This window comes from Genypterus blacodes, unplaced genomic scaffold (assembly GCF_046128005.1).
Source record: "Genypterus blacodes isolate CSIRO-AG114 ecotype Tasmania unplaced genomic scaffold, CSIRO-AGI_Gbla_v1 ptg000053l_1, whole genome shotgun sequence".
In the NCBI taxonomy this organism is placed as follows: Eukaryota; Metazoa; Chordata; class Actinopteri; order Ophidiiformes; family Ophidiidae; genus Genypterus; species Genypterus blacodes.
In genome coordinates, this window is record NW_027466865.1 from 2,554,645 (window position 1) to 2,581,511 (window position 26,867).

The window sequence follows — 26,867 nt, forward strand, 5'->3', positions numbered from 1 at the left end:
TTGTCTTTTGTCCACCACATACTGAAAGACAACTGAATCTTGACATTTCCTAGAGGAATAGATTATAATGGTGACACTCCTGATTTGTGCTATAGGAGTGCTGCATTCTCTGTGGGTAACGGCATAATGGTACTTATACCACCCAAGGCCAAAAGTGAAAAACTGTCTACTGATTCTGTGTGAGTCAAACTTTCTGCACAAGGGCATGAATGACATCATCAACATGACTGCTACTTGACAAGCTGTCAAATGACAAAACAGTTCAGTGAGCCAAACAAATATAACAAATAAACCTTGACGAGTCTTTGCTATTGTGCTTGTAATGTTACTCAACTGACCCAGACCGGAACAAAAGTAATCTCAATCTGACATTTCTCTTGTTCTAACTTGGTTCTAACATGTTCAAATTTCGTGGCTCAGAGATCAGATAGAAACTGCTCTTGTGAGGCCTTTGTCGTGTGTTTTCTTTGGTATATTTGAGAACATTTCTTCTTCTTCTTCAGGTTTCACTTAAAAAAGAAAAGGCGACAGTGCCTAACAGACAAGTGGATGTAGGCTTGTGTGCGTGTGTGTGTTTGTGTTAATACAGTACCTGCATTGACACAGCCTGAACTTGAACCGTTTCTGGCTGAGAAAATAGCTGAGGGTCGGCGACACGCAAGGTGAACTCACTCCTCCTGACAATGAAAGAAAGAAAAGGGGCCTTTTAAGGGAATGAAGAACAGGCTTGGATGAGTGGGGTCAGAGTTCAGTGTCTCTCTCTGTCTTTTTAATCACACTCTGTGAATGAACATGACCTAGAAACTGTCTTCAGGTAGCCTCAAGGGTTTCTGGGAATATTAGTCCTGTGAGGCTTTAACCTAGCGACTAGTCATTAGGCCTAATCGCCTCAGTGCCTTATGGGGATGAGGACAGTAAACTCTTCAGATCACATGCACAACCACGCGCACACGGGCGCGCACACGCGCGCACACACACACACATAGACACAGACACAGGCACACATAGACACACACACACACACACACACACACACACACACACACACACACACACACACACTTCCTCTCACTGTGCCACTTCAGCATTATCAAAGACATGGCTTATTACCCACAATTCTCCAAGGCTGGGACTGGGCCAAAAGCACAAGACTAACTGAGCAAGCTGCTGGTTTAGTAATGACTAGGAGAAAATGATGCCACATAAATGCTATCAATGCAGAATGGTGATGTTGTGTTCTTTAAAATGGCATTTTACAAGTGAATCTGGTCACATGATATGTCATAAATGGCTGCTAAAAATGACAAAGGTGCACTGATTGGCCATATCATCACTCTCAATTGATGTGGTGAACATCAACTGTATTATTCAGGCTGAAATTGTTTTCATGTTCTTGGTTCATTAGTAATAATAAATTAAGTAAAATCAGCACAGGGAAGTCAATGATGTGTGAACCTCTGTGATTTCTATGATTACATTATGTTCATTACTTGTTGCATGTGACTGCTGACTCCAATCCTGCAGAGCCATTAAGTCTTCTTTTAAGGGTTTTTGTTTTATATGTGTGTGTAAAGAATGTCAAATGGCTGTCACATTGATTATATGACTGAGAATTGATAAAAGCGATTATGATTTGGGATTCTTCTATATGTATTTGCTCTTTGGAAATAATTTTACATTTGAAGACAAAAGAAAAACACCAGCACAGAACCTCATACACTTACCTGGCTTTATCTTTGTTGTGTCTGAATCGGACCTGTCCAGCTGTCAGATCCTCCCAGGTGAAGGTGTCATCCCTGCTCAGTTCTTTCCCCACCTTCCCCCTGGCTCCTCCATCCTCCTCCTCCTCCTCGCCGCTGAACAGCACCAGCCAGCCGTTACTCGGGTCCTGGAGGAGCTGGAATATCAGCTGCTCAGATGGGCTGTCCAGGTCCTTTACACTCAGCAGGCGGGGGGAAAGTGAGGATAAACCTCCAAGGGGAACCAGCAAGGAACCATTGACATGCAGTTTAGGAGGATGGGAGTTAACTGAGAGAGAGAAGAGAGAGAGACAGATATGATCTTCCTGCTCTTTGGCATTAACATGTCTTTAAGGTAAGAATAACAAAACATTTATGATTTCTCTTGTGAAACATAACATAAAGAAACAAGAGTAAGCAGAGATTGCAGACCCACGCCTCTCTGATCACTTTATCATCACAATCATGGATTCTCCATAGAGATCCAGATCATCATCATCATTATCCCTCATATTTGATTGAATATGGAATTTGTGGCATTTTAAATAATCTAGTACAATCTTTTTCAATACACATATATCTTACCGATCAATCTAATTTGAACATGACCTCTGCAATGACAAGCCCAGTGAACCTTCCATTTCAAAACTGAAGTCAACATCATTCAAAGTGGATGAAAGAGATAAGAGGAGTTTGTGAAATGGAAAGATGAACAGTGTGGGAGAAACATTGCTCAGCTACAGTATGAGTAAGGCATCCCGGCATTAGCATGGCATTTTAGAACTTCACTTTAATTAGAGCTGACTTTTTTGAGGGAAGTTTTTAAAGATCAGCTCTTTGAACAGACCACGTTGTAATCTCCTATCTTCTCTAATGATGCCAACAGGCATTATAAAGGCTCACACTTTTGGTCAAGTAATTAAATGCAAAATAATTTAAAGCGGCCATTTCTGAACATTTTTTTCAGCCTCTGAAAAAACAAAGCGATTTCCTTCCGAACTTTCGGCTGATTAATTTGTGGATTAGCTGAAGCCTAGAGGCTGAAAATGTTCAATATTTCAAAAGCAGAGCAGCATTTTTCACAAAGGATGTGTGATAATATATTTCTCTATTAGAAAGACACGCATAAATCATCTGACAAGCGCAGTCATCTCCGGATGCCCTTCAGTTTCTCAACTTGCAGGTTCACAGGCGCAATTTGAATATAAAGGCTACAATTTAAGTAGATGTCTCCTCTAATCAACTGACTGTTCTAACATTGCAGATGAAACTCTTGTCAATGTCATTCTGTAGGACCAATTAGTGTATTACAAACAGGAAACCCTGTCAAATCATTAATAGAAGCTGAGACGTCCTGATGGCTGATCACAGAGTAAAGAATAAAGTTCTTCTTGCATGAAATGATGTTTGATGTAAAAATACGGAACGACGCTCTATCTGTTTCTGAGCCTTATGACCTCTCTGTGAGTTCAGACGATAATGAAACCTTCCAGCTCTGTTAAAACCTTCATGATTTGCTTGGATCATTCCCTGCAGGGGTACACTGATGGAATACTACCAGAAAGGCATGTGGTTTCATGTTCTAGGTTCATTAGTGAGATGTCAAACGTGAATCTTAGACAGATAACAGTGTAACAGTCCATCATTTTCTGCTTTAGTCCTGCAGAAGGATAATGACATATGAATCTCTTTGATTTCTATGACGTGAATACAGCCATGTCTGCCATAGAGTAATGGTGAATAAATCCAAATTATGGCTCTATGCATGAACGGGATACATAAAGGTGACAATGAATGAACTAATATTGTAATAAAAAAGCTGCTCATTTCACGCATTTTATTGCCTGTAGGTAGAAGGACAAGTGTTTTCAAACTCCAGTGAATCAGTCAAAGAAATATTAGAAGTCACAAATCTTGCTCCATGCGCAAATAATTGTTCATTCAAAGATATGAATGCACCACTCTATTGGCCCTGCATTGACAGTTAAGGTCATTTGTTCTGGGAGAGTAACAATTGGACTTATTGCACCTTAAATCTTAAAGCAGATCAGCATCATGGTATTACCGTGGCAAATTCTGGTCTTCTGGTCAGCGTAGTAACCTTGTCCACAGTCAGGGGCGCAGTATCCTTCTATGAGATAGGTTTTGTCTTGACAAGCTCTGCAGCTTCCAATCCCGTCACACAGCACACAGTCAGATGAGCAAGCTGATGAAGACGTGGAGAGCATTATAAGTGTTTTTCATCTTGCACATCTTCATTTGGAATGTTTCTTTTGCAACAACCATTTTTCAAGGTTTTCAGTCAACAGTTCTACTTATAAGTTCTACATTGCTTGTATTATTTTCTATTCTTTAGACTAACATAGTGGCTTTCAACAAACCTTTGCAATCTTGGCTAGTGGTGTCCAGGAAGAAATTTCGACCACATTCGAGCACACAGTGTCCCTGTAGGGAGGCGTATGGCGGCTGGCAACGTCTGCAATGTCCAGGACCTTGGCATTCCAGACAGTGCTCGTCACAGCCTGGCAGACAGAGAGGCCGTTAGGCCAATGAAACCATTAAACATTAAACGCCCAACCAAAGTCACATTGACTTACATGGGGTGACAGTAATCATATTTTCCCTCATATAATATATTAAAAAAAAAGGCTATTTATGTTTGGGGGTTTATTGCGTGTGTGTATCATCAACAGACAATTAAACCAGTCAAATATTCAACCAATCAAAGTGGGGTGTCAAAATTCCTCACTAGAAATATCATGTCTGAAAGATTCCTTACAAAACCTGTAGATGTCCAGAGACCTGATATTCCATCGACATTTTCAGTCAATACAAGATACTGACTATAAATTGCAATACCCAAGGCTGAAATGCTGAAAATTGTGCATGACCTTCAGGCTTCAATAAAAAAAAAAAATCTAGATGCCTTGTAGATCACGTTCATATTCCCAACACATTTGCAATCTTTCAAAGGTTTAGCATCTCCGCTAGACATGAAAGTACAGTTATGTGAATCTGAACCAAGTTTGCTGTTAGAGGGGTTAAGGGGTTCATCAAGGAACCTTCTTCAGCCCTTCTGGATTTGCATCCTTTATTCCAAGTTTTAATATGGAAAAGACTAAAGAAAATATATGAGGAACTTCATGAGAGTGCTCATTCATTACTCATTCATTAGTACTTAGTGTACAGTGTAAGTGTGACAACTACGTATTAATATGGCACTACGTGATAGATACATGGGACACAGATGCACTTCTAGACTTCTCGACCTATTACATCTACTAACAGTAGGTTAATGTAGAGTATGCACATTGTATTCTCACTGACCAAGGCATCTGTCTCCATCTTGATAAGAGCCAGGGGAGCACCCTTGGGTGCACACTCCATTCTGTAGAATGTATCCCTCCATGCACTGCAGGCAGTCGGTTCTCAGGGGGCCTTTGCAAGCGTTACAGCTCCAGTCGCACTCTGGAAACAAGATGCGCGTGTGTGTGTGTGTGTGCGTGTGTGTGTGCGTGTGTGCGTGTGTGTGAGGGAGAGAGAGAACAGCAGGATTACTTTTGATGGGACAAAAAGAGATTCATCTTTCAGCAGGAGATTTAGTTAAAAACCCAATTGTAATTTTTATTCCTGTTATCACCTGCACATCTGTTGTATTCTTGGCACACTTCATTAATTCTGGCAAGAAAATTAAAACCAGTTGGAACAAACAATGCTTTATTTATGTGAGTTTCAACACAGGAAGTGGAAATTCAGCAGATTAGAGAATGTTTTTCACTCGAAAAACACAATTATACCACCAGCTGATTTAGGTCACAAATAACATTATATTACTTGTAATTCATAATCACAATAATGGTGTGTAGTAAAAGTGTTCTTTCATTCATTGTAGCAGTAACACTTTACTTTACCATGTTCCTCTGCTGCTGATCATTCAAACATGAACTTAACACATTTTAGCTTCAGTTTACTTCAGGTCTAACTGAGAAAGCCTGAAATTATTTCTCACATACTGAACATTAAATACAACAAGAGTGAGAGCAGTATGCAATACAAAAAAGTATTCCTCAATGTTTCTCTGTATATCCAAATGGTGCAATGAGGTATTTTAGGGCTTGCTCTTCAGAAAGATATCAGTGATAAACCAGAACAAATACAGGTGGTTGTTACAGTATAAGTGCTGGTGGTTATTTAAGGGACTCTCAAAAGAACCGATCCAATGTTCCCATCTGATGAAATCATCCAGAGATTCCAAAAAGCTAAAATGTGCTCAGGTTTTATATGACTTTCAGTGGATTATCCAGGTAGTGTGTACAGCTTGCTGGAGGGATAAACACAGCAGGCTCTATGGGTAAAGCCACCTGTTGAAACGGGTGGGTGGGTGGGGGAACTGCAAGCTCTTTCACAGCAAATCAACCTGTATGTCCAGCCAATAGCGGTTTACTTAGTTTCTAATCCCATAACAGAGGCTCTAACTCAAGGGCTGTGTCCCAATACCTGAATAAATCCCATTAGGCTGAAATTAAATCGCTGATAAATGGAAGTCGTATTACTAGGAAGTAAGCCTCACATGAAATTGACTTTCAGGTGAATGAAATGTTGAAATCTGTGCCAAAGCAGCATGAATGTTACATTCTCGACACAATCCCTTTGTGCTCTTTACCCTTTGAGACAAGCACAAAGGAAAATGGAAGCAAAAGATACTTTCACACATCTTGTTTGACAGAAGGCAGTAAAAGAGAGTCGGAATCAGCCTAACAGTATGTGTTGGGGTCTGGTTAGTGGGCAATTAAATAAGTGAAAAGAGATATTCAATGCAGAATGGAAACGGGAATGAAGAGCCCTTTAGGATTCATTGGGGCTCATAGATCACATTTTAACTGCTCTGTAAAATGCTTTATTTCTGGGCTAAAACATGCGTGCAGTGTTAAGGATTTACATATGTGCTCCCACAGTTTATTACATGATCGATGGAGCCAATAAACTCTATGTGGCACTGTGCACTACATGCAATATGGATGGAGTATAATTTATGAATATCATAAAATGCATGCCACTGATCCTGATTATTAATCTGTTGCCACAGTGTCACTGCAGTGTGTTGTGTCGTAATGGCGACGTCCCCATACCTCTGCAGGCCCGCGTGGTAGTGTTGAGGTAATACTGATGGGCACAGCTGTCATACTGGCACTCTCCAAACAACAGCACCTTAGCCGGGTCACGACAGGATGTACAAACACCTGCTGTGTCACATGTCAGGCACTGACTGTCGCACTCTGGTGAAAACACAAAGGACGACATGGACACAGGGTCAGCTTATAAACAAGTACTGCAGATAGAGTGGAAGACATTTATTCCAGTACCAATACTATTATTTTCATTTTCTTAATGCATGATTTTGTGGTCTTGAGGTAAATAAAAGGCATTTAAAAGATATGTAATCTTTGCAAAGATCTTTTGGTATCAGATACAGTATGTGGCTACAGGCAAATGCTGTGCTTTCTGGCCCACTTGTGGTAAGAATGTAAGTACAGCAGTTCTCTATCATTATTTTCCATTGCAGTGTTTTCAGATGAAGCACCAGTAATTCATTCAGCTGCTACGTAAATCAAAATTACAGTATATACGAAGCAACACAAAACAGTCACTTCACTGGGTTATCATTACTCGACAACTTTAATGGAGATCTGACAGTGACTATTAAGTGGATTTTTAAGGTTATGTGAGGCAACACACAGAGGCGCAAAACAGCCAGATACCATCGCTGCTGCCTGAATGGAGGACAGCTCAGTTACAAAATTAAAATTACATAATGTCATAATCTGCAAAGAGGACTTACACACTGGAGAGCTGCTTTATAAAAGAATCACAGTGCAGACTAAGACTTTACTGGGTGCTTAAATATCAAAACTATTAACAAGGAACATCAAAATTGAATACACACCCCTGACAACCTACTGTGACCTACAACAAACTGGTATTTAGTGCAATGTCATTGTTTTCCTAACTTTTGCCATCCATCTGCCACACTTGGACTGACTATATCTGACTTACCCTGACAGATCCTGTGACCACTGTCATGGTAACCCCGGGGACATCTAGGCGCACACAGCCCAGAGGGCATCAGAGCACTGTGAGCTGGGCAGGAAGTACAGGCGAGAGGTCCTGCCTCCATGCAGGCCTCACACGATGAATGGCATCCTGGGAAAAAATGATAATAATAATGATATGATAAGATGAAAGGATCCCCGTAAGATGCAGAGATGAGCTCAAACATCAAAGGGGAACACACTCATCACCCTTCCTTCTTTAATGTGGGACAGTGTCAGTTCTTACTCAAGCAGGCTCCGTGCCAGCTGTAATGTCCTCGGGGACACTGAGACACACAGTGGTCTCCCAGCAGCAGCGTCCTCGGCTCTTTACACCACAGGCAAATGCTGCCTATGCCCGTCTGCAGGTCGGCTGTGCAACGCTGGCACTCTGCGCTGCATTCTGCAAAGACGGAGCAGAGACGGCTTACTTTAAGAACTTGCAGTGGATTATTTTCATTGTCATTTGCTCATCTGAGGTTTTCAATATTTGATTTGATGATGTGTGTATGGAATCGACAGTGTATGATAAGGCAAAAACAAACTACATTACAACACAAAATATAAAGAGGTTAACCCTTAAACCTTGTTTTTTTCTGATAGTTGACAAAGCCTTATTTGATATTATAAAAACTAATATTCAACTCTATTTTTTGGCATATAAGACCTAAGAATAGATATATAGAAATGAATACAGATAAATAAATAAAAATAGCTACCTCTTGACCTTCAACACATTATTTTGGTGCTTCTGAGTAAAGTTTAAAAGTCAAAAATCTATTGTCCTCGTTGAAAGGGGATGCTGGTTAAACACAACAAAAGAAATGATAGACGGTTCTTCCTGCTCCTTTCTCCTCTCAGTCTCCCCTTTTTATCTTTTAACACTCAGACCTTCATCTCTCTCTTTAGATAGACATTCATTAAAGCTATCACACCCATATAAACCTACAAAGGCAAGTGCAGCAGGGTCGACCAAAAAAAGATGAGAGAGGAAAACCTCCATGCTTTTTTTTTTATTATTATTCGATGGTATCAGAGTTGTGTCTGGCTGGCACAGAGGCGCTCAGATAACCATCTGAGCCAGGTGAGGAGGTCAGACACAGAGGCAGATCACATTGAAGTGAAAGAGAGAGAGAGAGAGGAGGAGCCATGAAAGTACTCCTCTTTTCTTTGTTAAGGTTTATCATAGATGAGTAAGCTGTGGCGGGTTGCAAGGGGAAAGCACACAGACACACAAACACCAGAGGGGGATTTGGGGATTAAGAATTGTTGTAAAAGTGCTTTAAGAATCAAACATAAACATGCCACAAACAAGAAAAAACATTTAACAGTGAAAACATCAGGTCCCTGAGAATATAATGGAGGACATCAAATTGGAAGGGTCTATTATGAGTACTTTTCTGAAGGGTTATACTGTATTAGTAAACGTCAACTTCAATCTCAGTCAGTCAGTATCATCTTGAGGCACAAAAGGCGATTCTTGGTCATGATAGGCTTCAATCCAGAGAGGCTGTAAAGTGAAGATTTAATTATTGCGGCACACCCATCTTTGTGGGAGAACAAAGTCATATTTAAGCCCTAGAGAACAAAAGGAAAAAGTTTTCATCTGTTTGACAGCCATCTTCTTCGTCCAATCGTGCATTTTTCAACAGCTGGCGTTTAATTCATCTGTTTGTCTGACAAATGTTTGTACAGCACAAACTACGATCTGCTCAGGTGAGTCACTCGGTCTCCCTGAAGCACGACCGTGAAGGAAGAGACAGAGAGGGAGGGAAATGGAACTTCCCTCCTGTCAGCTCATATTAACACCTTTCATGCCACATCACTTTGCATCAAAACACATCAGCATTCCTGCTGCCAACAGTCTGCAGGCGATCCGGCTCGGGGGTCTAAACAAATGGCTCCACGACAGAGATAAGATAACTCAGGCGTCAGGCATTATTGACTGCGCAGTCTAAAACAGAATATAAAACTAAAACGGTATTGATTGGAGTCCTCAGAGTACCTCTTTATGGCATAGTTACCACTTTAGAAGCATATAAAAAGGTATTCTGGAGTTATAAATGCATGGCAGGCAGCCTGAGTGATTGTACTCTCCTGTGGGTTCGATTTAGACAAGATATTTCCATGTATCATACATTTTCCCTGCATCTATTCTGCAATAGTACAACAGAAACTTGGCTTTTGAGTTTTATACAGCCAAACCAAATTACCATCGGCCTTTATAGTCTCTCAATCAGACTATTGCATCTTTCTACAGTTACAATAACACTTGTTCTTCCTTCTTCTGAGCTGTTTTTTCTCTGTATAGGCAAAGCCAAAGGAAAGACAGTGGAACATCTTTATTTTGAAGTGTGACTGATACGACAGAGCGAGAAGCTGTGTGGTCCTCTGAAGCCGACTGCAGCGTGTCTAGACAAGTTGTCCCTCCAAATGAGTGGATTTCAACATGCAGCTATACTAAGTTTATGTCCAAGCTTGCTGCTAAATCATAGCTGTTTGAATCCGTTTTCAGCAGTCGGGACATAAGGATGGTTCTAGAAGTTCTGGAAACATGTCGGCATTTGTTGTTTTAGCAGTTCCCTAATTTGTCTGGCATATGTTACACAGGGCAGTCGTGGAACGCAGGGAAGGATTCCTACAATTACCACTACAGTAAAACCACAAGCCTGTAAAGACTTTTGAGACATTGTAGGTGATATTGGGCTATAGAAATAAAGTTGACTTGACTTGACTCAAGAGTGCAAGCATCCCATCTCTCTGCTTTACATTGGTACCTGCAGCTGAGGATTTTACAAGCAGCAAACTTGGCATCAGGTACATCATCAACAGTTCAACCACATTCCCATTTTGTGCCGAACATCGAAAAACATAAAGTTTACAATGATTATAGCTTACGACGCACAATAATTACAGCCAAACCGCGTAATCGCTGAGGTTCGCAGCAGTGAGTTCACCTTTACAAGTCATCTAAGCTTTGTTCAAACAAACAGAACTTTGAGCAGACATCCCAAAGGTTATAAAGAGATTGTACACGTTTTTTAAGGTTTTCAAGTTTACGAAGAAACTTTCTGAAAGTTTATTCCCGTTTATATATGATTAATTGTGTTGAGACTGAGAAAAGATGGTACGTTCCCTCCCCTCCCCTCTACGATACCTTTGATTGTGTCTAATCAACACTTACTTACTGTCTTACGTTTTTAGGGGACTGTTTTCACGGGTTGATACATGAAGGCTGCAGTCAGTAAAGGATTTTTAATGCCTTTTATGCATGGATTATTAATGGGTCTCAACCGTACTCAATTTGATAAAGAGTCTCAATACCTTTGTCTAAAGCAAATTAAAAGTAGCCCATTTGTCTTTATGTAGAAAGGGAGACACACACACAATATGTAATCCTTTAAGGGGTTTTATTCTGCTGTTCCTTTTATGTTTTGCTAACATTTATTCGCCCAAATCCAGAGGTCAGCGCTTTCTGAAGCGTATGTGACGAAATATTCGCCCTTCTGTTTCATCCTGTAAAGTTTAAACTATATGGTGTTTTCCTTTGATCTGTCTGCACCTTTCAGACGCTATCACACAGTATTTTATTAATTTGGAGTTATTATTTAAATTAGGTTAAGGGAATCACTGCAGGGTGGACATGAGATGAATATATGGAACAATGAAACCCAACATAAACATTAAACAAAAGTTCAAACACTGTATTCCATTATCACACCTTGGCTCAAGGTTGCACTTCTCTATAAAATGCAGCGATTAAATTGCCTGTGTTGCTAAAATGCACAGCGCGATACAGATCTATACATAGCCTTGTAAAAAATACCATTAGACGACAACAGACAGGGTCTCCATTTGGTTTTTAGTCTACTAATGGGTTGTCAGGAGGGCCAGTGATCATGTAACAAGTTGTCTTTTGTTATATGCAGCCATACACAGACAAAGCTAATGATAGTATTTGATGTGACTGAAAGCTTTGACTCGCCTTAAATATGTTTCCAGGTACTTTATTCTGGATTAAGCTGGCAAACTCAAGTACTTGATCTTTATTCTCTATGTTGCCAAGGCTCGTTTCTATGGTGATGCATTACTGTTCCAAGGCACAGCTCTATTTTAAGGTTCATGTGTTTTTAAATAATGGGCGATGCACCATTATAGTGCAGAAAACCTGTTATAGCCGTGAGCATTTAGCTGAAGTGTTCCAGAAAGGCTCCCTTATTTTCACTTGTATCAAACCCAATGATAAGCGTTCAAGTGAGAATGAAAGCCAGCGAGCTGACAGGAAAATGACCCAGATGAGACCAAAACCAAAGTTTTCAAGTCAGTGACAACAGGACAGCACATTACTGCCTTGTATGTTTTTCAGCATTTTAAAAGATATGACATTGCTATAACGTTCATAATTACATGACTTTCTGTCTAGATGTCGCGTATCTTCACATAGGGTTCAGATATTCAACATTTTGAGGTTTTCCCCACTAGTTGTACTGTAGAGTAAAGTAATGACTGCACCGTTCGTACCAAGCACAGGGATCGCAAGGATTCAAATGCTAGTCCACAAAGCTGATGTGACTTCTCTGCTTACTGTAGAGGGCGCTACGGCGAGGTGTCACATAAAGTTCTTATTTGCGCTGCCTTGTGATCATCACGTCTTAGGTATGAGGCATCATTTTTATACTTTGAAAATAATAAATCAGAAGTGAGTAGCACTTCAGGACCAATGGCCCTCTGCGTGAACAGCGCCCCTGCGTTTTGAAGATGAGAACTCATACAATTTGGCAAATCATTAGGGAGGTATAGCTGGACTGATAACATGACAAGTGCACTGCTGGTGTCAAATATATATATATATATATATATATATATATATATATATATATATATATATAAGAGAGAGAGAGAGAGAGAGAGAGAGAGAGATGCTGGGTGGCTCATCACCACAAAACTGTTAAGTGTAACAACTGGATGGATGACAAATTACATTACATTACGATCATTTGGCAGACGCTTTTATCGAAAGCGACTTACATTACATTACCGCCCTTCGCAGAGGGAGGAGCAATTGCGAGTTCGGTGCCTTGCTCAGGGGCTCGAACCGGCAGGGACTCGAACCGGCAACCCTCCGGTTCCCAAGCGGAAGCTATACCCACTGAGCTACTGCCTCCCGTGATAGAGCCCACTACAGACTTTGTTTCTTTTATTCCACTACATTTATGTCACACATGTAGTGATCAGTTAATTTCCATATTCAGATTTTGATGAACATGAACATTATGAACATTTTACAACACGAATAAAGCTCAAACAATAGCGCTTCTTTTTTCTTTCTTACTCAGGATTTTGACAATTTTACTGCTAAAAGTTATTTTATTCTATTAGCGTAAAACACTTTTTTAGTTGTTATCGAAACTCACATTCATCCTATTAATTCTGTAAATCCTTCCCCATCAGTGGAGGTCTGTATGTGGTGACTGTGTGTGAATAAGAGGAAGCATGAGCATGAGCTGAAGCATCTGTGCATGTGTGTGTGTATATGTGTGTGTGTGTATATGTATGTGTGTGTGTGTGTGTGTGTGTGTGTGTGTGTGTGTGTGTGAGAGTATGTGTGTGTGAGACTATGTGTGTGTGTGTGTACGTGTGTGTGTGTGTGGGTCCTGGCTATCTTGGCCATGCAGAAGTGATGACCTTACTCTTTCTGTGGCCCAAAAGTGCCACAAGGCATCTTGTATTAACTACAGTTTGGCTGAGCATGACCCATTTGAGATTAGGTTGTTTGTGTATGTGTGCAAATGTGTGTGTGTGTGTGTTTTTTTACCACGTTAATATGCTTGTGTGTGTGTGAGATCCAACTCTATGTCTGCGCTCATAATGTATATACACATTTTTGTGTGTGGGTGACTGGGAGTAATTTAATATCGCAAAGCAGTGTGAAGTCATCAAACACTGTAATTAAAAGTCAAACCATCCATTTGTTTCTCATATTTTGTTTACTTCCTTAGTGCTGAAGTTGGATTTCCATCATGGAAACATGTTTGAAAACTTTTTAATCTCTGACCAGATAGGTAAAAACTAATTTCCTTACCTAGCAAGGCACAGCAGGACAGCGTGTTTACTCTACTTTTACACACAAACAAACTCCAAGATTACACTTTCTATTTATCCTCTGTATGGTAGTTTATCATTTCCCTGCCAAGAACACTAACAGCATATTTTTCCTACACAATGAGAAGACAGAAAGCAATATAGCATAGGTGAATGTTTATTTACAAAAGAGCTTAAGACTGCTGCTCAGCTCGCTTTTATCTTGGTGGATGTTTCACAAGGAAACTGATTCAAAGTTGTGATATTGCACCCAGGGTTTCAGCCACTTTTAGAGCAGGAAAGTTTGCTCTGGGTGTTGTAATGAAGGGAAGTGTAAACTGCAGCATCAATACATTTAGGAAAACGGGCTAAATGGCTTTACGGTTCAAATGCTTCCAATTGGCTTCATAGGAAAGGTTTCCATGATGGATTTGTATTGAGCATTATCAAAGTTGCAAAACTTCGATACATGTTGGTACTGAACATCTCTGAACATTTTGATTAGTTATTTACTTCAACATCACAACAACACGTTGCCTACACACCCATAAAATCTGAGCCTAACAAGTGAGTTACCAGCCAATCAGAAGTGAAAACCTTATTTGTGAGGGGGCCTGAAAGAGGCAGTATATATAAAACAGGCTTTTTTCACCCAATGTGCACAATAGGGATTTAGTAAGGGAGATTAGTTATTTTGCACATCAAAGCTTACAAAATAAACATTCAATGAGAATACGACCATAAAAAACTATAGAATATCCCTCTTTTCTTTAGCTTACTTATACCATCAAATTCCAATGTATGAAGTTCGATCCTTGCTGCACAGAAAACAAACAAGCTTCTGCAAAACCAATTCCTCATGGAGATTAAAGCAAAAATTCTGATTTATTTTATCGAAAACAATGAAAACGGAGTGAAGGAGTCCCCACAACCGACTCTCCTGCAGATTATTTTAGACCCATGGAAGAAAAGAGGAGCACTGAAAAGATATGAAAGTAAACCAGATCAATCTAAGAACATCTATTTTACAGAGATGGCTGCCATCACTCATGAATAATGCAAAGTAATTTCGGCTACATACAGAAACACACAGACGCAATCTCGTATTTTTCATGTGTCAGTGTGAGTATGCATGCATGTGTGTAATCATAGAATCCTCAGCGGGCGGAGCAAGGCACTAACACTGCAGCGGTTGATGGTTCTATTCCCTCTGGGGCCACTCAGGCTAAAAATACAAGCACTAATGGTCGTGTGCTGGATGAAAGCTGCACGCAAATGGCCGGCACATGTACATGACACCCAAACACACACCATTTCATTTCACTCAGAGAATGTGGATCATAGGAATCGTAGGGGATACTTGTTATGATTGTTGCTTAGATGGGTAGAGGTCTCATATACAGTCACCAGGTGCGGAAGGAGTGCTAGCACCCAAAGATAAAGTTTTAAAAGTGAACAAGTGCAGGAGGTTATCTCACAGTTAGAGACACTTACTTAGGCACCGCCCGGTCACCGCATTGAGGAACTGTCCCTCCTGGCAGCTGGTTCTACAGTAGCCGTTGTGAGGAGTAGCCTGTAGAGGGCAGGAGGTGCAGTCAGCCTGGGAAGGACCGGAGCAGGTCTGACAGGAAGGGTGGCATGCTGGGAGGAAGGAGGACAATGATTGGTTAGGTTGTCTTTTATTTCATTTATGTGAAATGACCCTTAAATGTGACGCCTCATCCAATATCCAACTCTGTGTATCAAACGCTGCCCCGCTGTGAAAAGTGCTTGTCGCTGACTCCCCCTCACACTACCAGTAGCCGTGTAGCTTTTGGCAAGCTTCATAGGAACTTGCAGCTACAATGTTTGAAAAACAATGTACAGTAGCAGTGAAACTACTAAATTAGAGCTGGTAGCACATCTTCAGAGGCTAGTACTGATGATTACAATGTCACAGGGTTATCATAAGGCATCACTATTACTTCCTATTAAAAGTACAACATACAAAATCGCAACAACCAAACGTTTCTAGTAAAAGCTTTGTTTCTGTAGGACAAAACTGTAATACTTTCCTCTTCTCCATTGCTCCCTAATGAGACAATCGACACTGGATGACACAATACTAAGTAACAAACCAGTGATAATTTATTTTGGCATCTCAGGGGGAAACTCACTCTGCTCCCATCGTTCTTCTTAACTGTCTGTGTATTGGTCTTCATGTGCCATTTCAATTACTCAGCTGAAGTTAGGACAAAAAACGATTACGACTGTTGCCTGGGGTTTGTTTTGCGATAAACTCTAAAGCTAAGCTTACAGACGGCACAGTACAGAAGGGTCAACTTTCTTCAAATGAGGTCAAACGCAGTAAACTGAGCTGTGGGAATGAATGGGAGATTAGAGCAAATGGATTTCATTAAAGACGACCATCGTGGAAAGGGTTAGCCTTAAGCCTCTTTGGTTAACGTGCCATAGTACACGTTGGAAAACACCTCCACTCACACCTCTTCTTTACCTACAGTATGTTCTGGGTGATGTGCACAGCTTTTGCCTTCCTTTTTATATCCTTTTTTATTTCTTATCAGCTGTGCATCATGACACCGCCAATCTGAATAAAAGACACACAATTTCCTCTCCTAACCTAATCTAGATCTTCTACGCCTGCAGACTGTAGAGGGTAAGTAGAGTGAGCAGTCACATTTCCCACACTGTGTCTGCTTGGGCTAAGCTACTTTTGGCTGGCAGGCCTCCTAAAATGTTTGGCCAAAATTATTACATAACCTATAGAAATGTCTTAGGCATCTTAGTTATCAAAGGTTAGTGCAGTGGTTCCCAAAGTGTGTGTGTGTGTGTGTGTGAACACAGTTAGAAGTTATACAATATTACACCGTTAGACTTTAATTTATTTGGTTTGGTTAAATAATAAGCTGCATTTTTTTATGTATTGCAATGTTTAAAGTAAATTCCAGAGGAGAAGCTAAACATGTGTGTGTGTGTGTGTGTGTGTGTGTGTGTGTGTGTGTGTGTGTGTGTGTGTGTGCGATGGGTGGGGGGGCTTATGATTTTCCTATCTACAAAAGGGGGGCCCTGCAGAAAAAGTTTGGGAACCACTGGATTAGTAATATCTGTGAAAAGCACTAAAATTACTTTTGCAACAAGTCTTTATCATTATAAATATATATTCCCTCATCATTTGATCCTTCTTCTGTAGTGCAGACAAACTTCTCTACAGCCTTTTCCATTTTTTTTTACTAACCTTCTCTTGGCTATTTTTTTCCGACATTATAATCACATTTTACTAAACATTACATAAGTCTTCATATTTCTCCTGCAAACTGACTCATTTACAGTATTTCCTTCACATTTATAACCAATTCCCCTGCGCATAAAAACAATTAATTGTGAAATTTGTTGCAAATGATTACTCTGCAGAATGCCACCGTAAATGCGTGACATGATTAAGAAGGTCTGTGAGGAAAATGCTTTATTTATCATTAATCAGAAACTCCAAACTTCTCCCCCCTGTTACTTTGGGCTTCATTAGGCTATCCCGCATTGCAAGCCATTTTTATGGGAACGAAATGAACACAGCATTTATACAGCTTCAGTTGGTGTGTGATTAATGCTGGAGGCTACATTATCTGTCTCCTCTTTAAAGAGGAAGAGAAAGACTAAAGTTTTGACGTAAATGCAGGACAACCCAATGCATACGTCACACTTACTGTATATGATGGCCACTTACGACAACAGTGAGAGTGAGCTTGTGTGTGCTTGTTGTTTCTTACAGGTGAATATACTGAGAACTGTAGTGACAACGATGGCTACATTGTTGTCTGACCATGTTTGCCCTTGGTAGGGGTCAGTTAATGCCTCAATGAAAACACTTCTCAAAGAAAAATACTCTAAATCCACTAAATTTCCCCCAGTGACGAACTGCAACATTGTCTCTGCTTTCTTACAGTCTCACCATCCTCTCTGGTGACAGATCATCTCAGAGCAGTGTGACATAAGAAAGGCAAGTAAGCAGGTCGGTGATCGTTTTTTTGAAAAACAAAACATTTGATGGACTTTCTCTGCATTGGAGATGATGAGCCAAATCCCTGTTGCTTTGTACCATCTGCTGTTTACTCCTGATTATGACAGATCAAACTGGATTTTTTTTTCAAAGTCCTTACAATTAAATAAATGGGCACTAGAAACCCAGAACCAGAGCCACCAATATGTTGACCACTTTTGATGGCAAAGACATGAAAGAAACTCCTCACAAGAAACTGAAGACGTGCACCAATTCACCCCTTCTTCGAAAGTGATGCAGCTAATTTGCTGCCATATTTTAAACAGGCAGTATTACCAATTTAGTAATATAAGTTTTTATTGTAGTGCCACAGTGATATAATTTATCTATTTAATTTTTCCCTGATAGGAGAGCTAAGCAGGACTGTGACATTCAGGTCCTTATAAATGTGATAGATTACACTGGATTTTACACAGTGAGCTATCAAATCCCTCAGGCTGTGTTGACATGGTCGATGTGACAGGCAAAGGGAAAAATAACAGCATGGAAGAGTGCTGATGGGAAATGTGATGCTCAGAGAAACATGACCAATAGCTAAAATGCAGTAGCTAAATAGCTGCTGTTAGTTATCTGCAATTTATTTTTTATTGCCTCTTGATTGTGTTCATACGTTTGATTCAGAGATTCAAATATTGGAATTCAGCATACTGTGGCGTTACTCCTGATACTGGCTGCCAATAAAAGCTACACTTGCATAACTCAAGTACATGAACATCTAGAAGCCATGACTGTCAGAGTAGTCTGTGAAGTATATTGTGTGTGTGTGCTCAGAGGGTGTATGAGCATGTGCATGTGTATGTGTCTGTATGTGTGTGTGTGCGTGTGCGTGTGCGTGTGTGTGTGCTTACCTTGGCAGTGGTTGTCCTGGATATGAAAGCCTTGTGGGCAGGTGGGAATGCAGCGGCTCTCATGCATGCTGGCTGGTATAGAGCAGGATGTACAGTTGTCCGCGCTCGCTCCAGTACAGCGCCAGCAAGAGGAATGACACACTGAAAAGGACACAGAGAAATTAAATGTTTTAATATTCAAAAGAAAAAAATATATATACATACATTAAATACTTGGCCACAGATGGAGGACCGGCTCAAACGCGCCTGTCCACTGTGTCCCCACTTTATAATCTTCAGCGCTTTCCCACAGAAATCTCACTGCACTGCACTTCAGGCAAGAAATGTACAAATCTTGATCAGAACATGAGTACTCGTGCTGTGATCCATTATAATCAACAATTTCTCACCACAGGAATGTTGTTACCGACAATCTTTTAAGGAACAGAAATTACATAGTGAAACAAGACAAATGATGATCACAATAATCAAACAGGTGCTGACAAACCTAGCATCTGTAATGCACCATGTGTAACTTGCTATTAGCTCTCAGAAGCTCTGAGGAAAGGTACAGTTACAGCATTGTGCAATGCAGTGTTAATGTATCCTTTATATTCACGGAATTAAGGAGAACTTGAAAATGAGAAAATGTAAACACGTTAAAAATAAATGCAGTTTATGTATTTTAGCCTGAAGACGATTTTGTAACACTTTCTGTTTCCCTACAGTCATTCCACTGTGTCATATTTCATTCCTATTGGAATCAGAGACCCGCAAGGCTGCAGTCAGCTCTGCCAACCAGAATAAATGTAAGAAGTAACACTTATTAAAGGCCTGCAGCCAACTTCACCAAGCAGAAACTAGGCATTGACGCAAGACTCTGAGCCAGCACAAATGAACTGATCCAACACCACCACATGCCGGATAAGACTTCTACAACTTCCTAATTCTGAAATGTTATACTATTTAACTGTGATAATATAACACAAAACCTTCCAGGAGACTCACAATGGGATGATGTTAAGCTTAAAGAGACCTCAGAAAAGTTGAAGAGCATTAGTTGGAGAGTGAGAGCAGGTTCTATTGCGGTGGCATGCTGATCCATTTGTTTATATATGGCTCAGGAATTGTACGCTTGAATAGGCACTACCTGCCTGTCCCTGACTTATGTACCATCTATACGTGCCTACACACTCCCCATTTAACCCTTTAAACTCAGCTACGCCTAAACAAGCCTTTTCCCTGACGTCTACTTTGGCAGGTGGAAGACAAATAGTTGTACAGTTCTCAGCTGTGGCGGCCAAAAACCAACCTGCTGCTGCTGGGAATGTAAGACAAAAGGCCTGTCACCATCGACCACAAGCAGTGCGCGCATGCATGCGTATGTGTGTTCACCCACGCAACTGTCAGCGCATGACTAGTTTACACTATTTTACAGTGGTTCTCCTTTTGGTATGTGTGTGTGTCTGTCAGCTATATCCAGATGTTTTGTACAGGCTGCATGAGAGCCACCGGCAGAAACAGAGTGGTGCTTCAAACTTTACTTGAGCCAACATCACTGTGTGTATGTTTGTGTGTGTGTGTCAACATTTACCCAGTAACATACCGTAGAAACGTATCAGTGTCAAATCCAGACTCTTGAAAAGTCACAGCAGTCTCAGCCAAACAGTCAATGAACCATCCAAACTCTACCAGCCGCCTACACACGGTCAACCTCCACACTGTCCAATATGGCAGCTGAATTGCTAAGGTGAGATGAGAAGACAACCTGTATGGTTCACCATCCACTAACTGTGCATACTGAAACAGACACAGGCTTATGATATCTGTAACCATGGAGGAAGAATTCAGATATTTGGGTCCAAACTATATATACACTTTATTGGAAGGCCATATTCTACCAAACAAGTAATGGCTAAAACAAAATGATTCAAGTACTCAATGTGAAGATTTCTTTACCGTGAAATAATGAAAAGACAACATTGGGAGACATAAGTCGAGTACTTATGCAAGCTCAAGTATTTTTTCATACTACATTCTTATACAACATGCTTCCTTTACAAAAATAGTCACCCTCCATCAACTGTCAATGACAAACAAATACTGAGAGAATCATTAAACAGGCACGCTCTCAAACTTGCTTCCTTAATAAAAGGGCACAATAAGAAAGACGGACGGCCTCTTATTTCTTTATTACAGCTTGGATATCTAATTTAATGGGTTGGGGGTGCAGACTGCATATTGATTTTTGTACCTCCCAAACTTACATGTGTGGGCATTCTCATCAGTCATTATCTTGTGCACCCACGTAGAGAATGGAATTCATTACTTTGTTTGTGCTGACAGGGTCATAATTTGAGGTAGGTGCAGTCAATGGGGCTGTGATTTAGTTTGGGGGGGTGTGTGTTGCCTTACACATTTGTCTGCGGTTACACTCTTGAGACACGCCGTGTATTAAAACATAGTAAAGATGATGATGCTTAAGATTTGTCAACCATTCCAGTGACTATTTAATGTCTCGGAATTCAGTTCTTTATGTAAACGAGTGAAGATTAAGGAAAGAATAAATAAACTTCAAGCTCCTTTAAACGAAACTACTTCTAGTGGTCAGTGTCCCCCCCGCCCCGCGAGCAGTTTGGCTACTTCTATCCGCATTCGCCTCCTGTTTCCTCATTAGTCAAAGCTCAAGACCACAGAGCTGGAAGGAAAGCTGAGTGGAAATTGGGTAATTGCTCCTCAAATCTTTAACATGGTTGAGGGGGTTTGCTGTGTTTCAGGGGCCCGGGGCCTGATAAGGTCATTGAAGTCAACTGGTCTCAGGTATGGAGACGTGAGGGAGGCAGTGGATCAGTGGGTAGTGCTTCCGTCGGTTCGAGCCCCTGCCGAGGTGCCCCTGAGCAAGGCACCGAACCCTCAATTGCTCCCCCCTCTGCGAAGGGTGGTAATGTAATGTAAGTCGCTTTGGATAAAAGCGTCTGCCAAATGATCGTAATGTAAATAGTCATTAAAGCAAATTCAATTGGTCCAAACGCATTGAAAAGAACTTCCCCCCAAACAGCTGTGAAAAGCTAGAATACCTGCAGGGTACTTTCAGGACTGAGATCATTGACTGCTGTTGTATAGGATTTTGTTCTAAAAATGTACTTTATGTGTGTGTTATGATGACACACATAATGGGTTACAGATGTGCACCATTAGTCCGCAATAAAGTTAGAATACTATTTCTATGTTTCCACCTACTTGACTCCTATCGTGCAACCTGTCCTCTGGACCTGCTGTAGGCCATTTCACCCACACTTCTCCCTACAGTAGCACACATCAATCCCTCTCTCACAACAGGGGTAATCCCCCCTGCATTCAAGCAAGAGCTGCTTGTCAATCCTCAGTTGTCACACTGCTACCAGCTGCCTTCATAGCAATAACATCAAATCAACTAACAATTGTTAATTTGCACAAAACTAAAATCCCTTTTGATAAACTGAGACATGATATTGAACCCGGCTGGTGTAGTGCAGTGTTAACCATGTAAATGACGGCGCAGCCTGAGGTGCAGGCAGTGCGACCTCTCTGCTGGGCAGCATTAAGCCTCCTACACACCAAATATCCGTGTCTGCACAGGAAAGCTGTTGACTAGAGAGAGAGGGATTTACAGCCTGGAATTTCCTCTCAGACATCTGATAGCATGTCCGCTCTGGCCCAGCTAATGTGTATGCGTGTGTCGATGTCCTTATGCCAATGAATGAGTGTGTAAAACAGAAGTGTCTGTGGCTCTGTTCACCTCCACTTAGTACAGTAGCTACTGAGCATGTCTTGGTATATGTCAGAGCACAGCTTTCCACACACACACACACACACACACACACACACACACACACACACACACACAAAGCTCCATTGTTTCCTATCTATGTCAGAAAACACCTTAAAGCTGAACTCACTGACTGCTATTGTAAACAGAGGCTGGATACAATAACCTATAGGGGTGTAAGGACATGTCAGTGGATCCCCAGATAACGCTCACAAAAGAAATACATCAGGTCAGCAGCATTTCCAAAGTTGAACACCGGATTAGTGGCTTTCAGGTGATATAAGATGTTAAAAAACACTCAGACGGCACAAATCCAATTTGTTCCCATATCAACACAAGTCTGGTCTAGTCTATCACTTGAACTGGGCTGAGATAGAAACTGAAGTTATGAGTTATCAAGCCAGCTATAATTTGATTTGTTAATTGCATGTTTCTACATCAATGAATTATCTCTCTACATGCATGTGTCAGTATTCAGATTCAGTGAAGAATACTGTCAGTATATTAAAATGAACCAAAAGCCCTCTGAGATCCTTCCAAAATCCAAAATCCCTCTGCATCATAAACTGGAATGCAGGTTTTTGTTTTTTGCTCCATTCAGTTTATACTGCAGGCTCAGACTAAATCAAACACTCTCACTTGTCCCTTGTTCTGCAGACCCCGCTCCACTGTGAGACGTTACTAATGCTGCTGACACACATGTGTTGTTGACAAAACACATTACCCATTAAGAAGATAAGAGTCTGAAATGTAACATTAACCACACTTTAGCCCATCCAAGGTTATGTGTTGGTCACATGAATCAAGAGTTAAGCACAGAGATTAGCAAGAGGTGCAAGAGGACACCCCACTGCAATGCCTGCTCATCGATTTGTAATTTTCTCCTGCAGAATAATTACAGAACTTCAATACTTTTAATGGATGTTCAATTCTATGTTAAGAAAACAAAGTTTTCTCTTGTGTCTCGCCTGCTCTGAACTTAAAAACACCACAGGAATCTGTTACAAAGAGATAAATTAGGCTATTAGTTGAATGGTTTCTGACTCAACCTCTGCTGCTGCTATATATGGAAAAGTATTCTTAAATATATGTTGATAGATGTAGCCTGTGTACATTAAACACTTGCTTGTATGGATTTATTTATATTTACATATAGGAACATGCAGTACGATTTATATGTAGGGACAACACACAAGTGGGGAAATGTATAAACAAGTGAATGAGTAAGAAATAACAGTCTTTCATAACTCTACTAATCCAGGAGCCAACAGCCAACAGGAAAGTATAAAGGCGTTTCTCAGAGTGCCCTGTAATTGTTCTGATAAACCACTCACGCATGCTGAAACAGCTGCTGAGTGACTGTAAACAGACATGGAGGACTCAAAGGCTCAGTCTTATCGCCAGGCCTGTGGGAAAGACGGACAAACCCTGAATGCAGCAGCCTGCCTACTCCTCAACCACCCCCTATCTCCCAATTCACTCGTCTCTTGCATTGTCCCCAGCGCTCATTTTGACATCGAAGGCGCCAGAAATGCAGCAAAAGCCATAACTCAAGACTATTATCCGCCACTAGAGCACACCCACACACAGTCCGGTCAACACACGGGTCAGCCCCATATACAAATGCTGCACAATTACTCTCAAGATACTGTTGTTCTTTTGCAATTCTAACATAATGATGAGTATAGAGTCACTTCCTGAGGTATTTGCCCATTGGGTATTAAACTCTTTGTTTCTCTTGAAATGTTGTTCTGGGAATAAAACGGACAATGCTGTTCTTTTAAGAAAGTATTATAAGAGAAAATTAGCTACGTTGTTTGATTTCAGATTTTACATTTATAAATTTGATTTGGGGCAGCAAGGAGATCTTGGGTTCGATTGCCGGCCAGATTACTTCTGTGTGGAGTGTGCATGTTCTCCCTGTGTCTGTGTGTGTTTCCTCCGGGTGCTCTGGGTTGCTCCCTCCCCCAAAGACATGCAGCTTAGGGGAATCGGAAACTCTAATTGCCCTTTGGTGTGAATGGGAGTGTGTCTGTGTGGTCTATCTGTGTGTGTTTGCCGCGTGAAGGGCCGGACGACCTATCCAGAGTGTACCCTGCCTCTGGCCCAATGACCGCTGTGATAGACTACACCACCCTATAAGGATAAGCGGCTATGGAAAATGAATGAATAAATTATTTTCGGGAGCTACAGCAAGATGATGATGACATTTTAGGTGAAAAAAGTGGACTGTCATTTGTTTATTAGCTGATGACGATAGGTAAATTAAAGTACAGATTCTCTCTGCCAGGTTTTCAACGAGCATTCTAAAGTCATATAAGCACTACACGCCCTTTGCACCAGAGAATGATCGCCCTAATATTTGCAATTTCTTGGTAATTCTCATGATCAAGAATTTGAACCACCTTTTGTTTTTGCCCATAATGTAGCTCTCTGTGGATAAATGATTCAGACAAATGCCTAAAATTCAGAGAAGGCAGAATCATTAAAAGTTCAGTTTGGCAGAGATCTTTATCTCATTAAAGTTAATGACAGCAGCAGATGAAAGGTGAGCTGAGAGGGAAGCAGAGCCGGATGAGATACCGGTTTTTGTGAACATTTGGCTGCGTGCAGGGAGGGGACAGCAGGCAGGACAAACACTGTGGACAAATACTCCTCTCCTGCCAAATAACACTGACGGCAGTACGATCAGTGGGCACAGAGCCTGAACAAGCAGTGAAGAGGAAGGAACGCCGTGATTGAGGTAATTAGGTTGAATTTCTTAACGTTTCACAGCACACAGCTGGAGATATGAAAAAGATAAAGAAAGCCAGATTACTACCTTTTCATCTCTTCCCCTCTACATTGAAAAAACAAATGACACCTTGTGGCATTCAAGGTTGTATGTGACTGTGTGTGTTTGTGTGTGTGTGTGTGTGTGTTTTGCTGGAGTGGGAAGGTGGTAATTACTTGCACTTGACTTGTCTACCTTAGAACCCAAAACACACCTTAAGAATTAGTCAATTACACGGACTATTTCACACGCACAGACACCCTGATCAGGTGTCTCCAAACAACATCTTCTTATTTCCGAAGAGAAGCACACCTGCAACCACATACTACCAGCAATACGCCACATCCTACAAAATCTACACCTATTATGCATCTTGATCACACTGCGATGACCTCATTTGTCTGCCACGTGCATTTGCTCTACATGTAGGAATCATTTGACAAAATTATTTGTGTGCCCACCTCTGCATGTTCTCATCTCGTCCAGAAAGCTGTGCTCGGGACACGCAGCAGTGCAGACTCCGTGTTGGAGATGACTCGACTGTGGCACCAGGACTTCTTCAGGCTTGAGGCAACAGAGACAGTCGGACGCCAGAGGTCCCACGCAGGAACGGCAGGAAGGGTGACAATCTGAAAGCAGGAGCAGGAATGAGGTGTAACCCATCAGGTCAGACAGGCAGCAACGCAGTGATGGAAAAATTAATCAATACTTCCACTCAACTCTAAATAAACAGAAAGAAACTATTTGGATTGGAAAGGAAAATACAATCGTTATCCTGTCTTTGTACCTTCCATTCCTCTTCACTCCCTTTATCTCACTATCTTTGTATCTTTGCTTCCCTTCATTACTCCTTGATAAGCTCATCCTTGCTCTCCTCCTCACTTCTTCCTATACTCCCTTGATAGCTCTCATCCTTTCCCCCCATCTGTTTCCTTCCTCCCTTTCTCTTCCATCTTCCATCTTTCTCTTCCATCCTCCTGCCTGCAGTCTTCCTCTCCACTTCTGAAGTCAGCTCTTACTGTGGCATGTGTTGTCCTGGGGGTACAGTCCCTCGCCACAAGTCTCCACACACAGGCCCTGGTGAAGGAGGAGCTGGCCGGGACACGAGGTGCACTGGGATACTGATGGACCCCAACAGGAGGAGCAGGAGCTGTGACAGGCTGAGGAGAGATGCTGTGTATTGTAAACGTGCAGAAGTCCACTTGGGACTCGTTACAACTTCTTCAGAATGTGTACAAAATTATGGTCAAGATACAAAAACACTTAACACTTTTTTTTGTCAGTATTTCTTTAAATATTTGGATTAAAGCATAACATCAGTATCCAACATCTCAGACAAGGAATTTGACTTATTAGAGGTGTGGATGTCTTAGCCTACCTGTGCATCTGCTGTGGTTGTCTACATAATGGTAAGATGGACACTGGGAAATACATTCCCCACGATGCAAAGCGGTCCCCGATGTGCAGCTCATGCATTTGGGGTTGTCAGGGAAACA

The 26,867-nt window shown here is 41.1% G+C and overlaps 1 protein-coding gene across 1 annotated transcript in view; it reads right to left on the reverse strand.

Moving 5' to 3' along the window:
* The window catches only part of fras1 (Fraser extracellular matrix complex subunit 1), an 87,228-nt gene extending 60,706 nt beyond the window's left edge, over positions 1 to 26,522 (reverse strand). The window contains exons 1-12 of the mRNA XM_076151110.1: positions 26,391 to 26,522; positions 25,833 to 26,000; positions 18,812 to 18,952; positions 15,404 to 15,550; positions 8,076 to 8,231; positions 7,794 to 7,940; positions 6,869 to 7,015; positions 5,067 to 5,207; positions 4,121 to 4,261; positions 3,805 to 3,945; positions 1,725 to 2,028; positions 593 to 677 (exon numbers count right to left, since the gene is read on the reverse strand). Of these exons, the coding sequence (XP_076007225.1) occupies positions 593 to 677; positions 1,725 to 2,028; positions 3,805 to 3,945; positions 4,121 to 4,261; positions 5,067 to 5,207; positions 6,869 to 7,015; positions 7,794 to 7,940; positions 8,076 to 8,231; positions 15,404 to 15,550; positions 18,812 to 18,952; positions 25,833 to 25,848 (1,566 nt within the window). The 5' untranslated portion in view covers positions 25,849 to 26,000; positions 26,391 to 26,522. The remainder of the gene's footprint in view (positions 1 to 592; positions 678 to 1,724; positions 2,029 to 3,804; positions 3,946 to 4,120; positions 4,262 to 5,066; positions 5,208 to 6,868; positions 7,016 to 7,793; positions 7,941 to 8,075; positions 8,232 to 15,403; positions 15,551 to 18,811; positions 18,953 to 25,832; positions 26,001 to 26,390) is intronic.
* Positions 26,523 to 26,867: the final 345 nt, after the last annotated feature.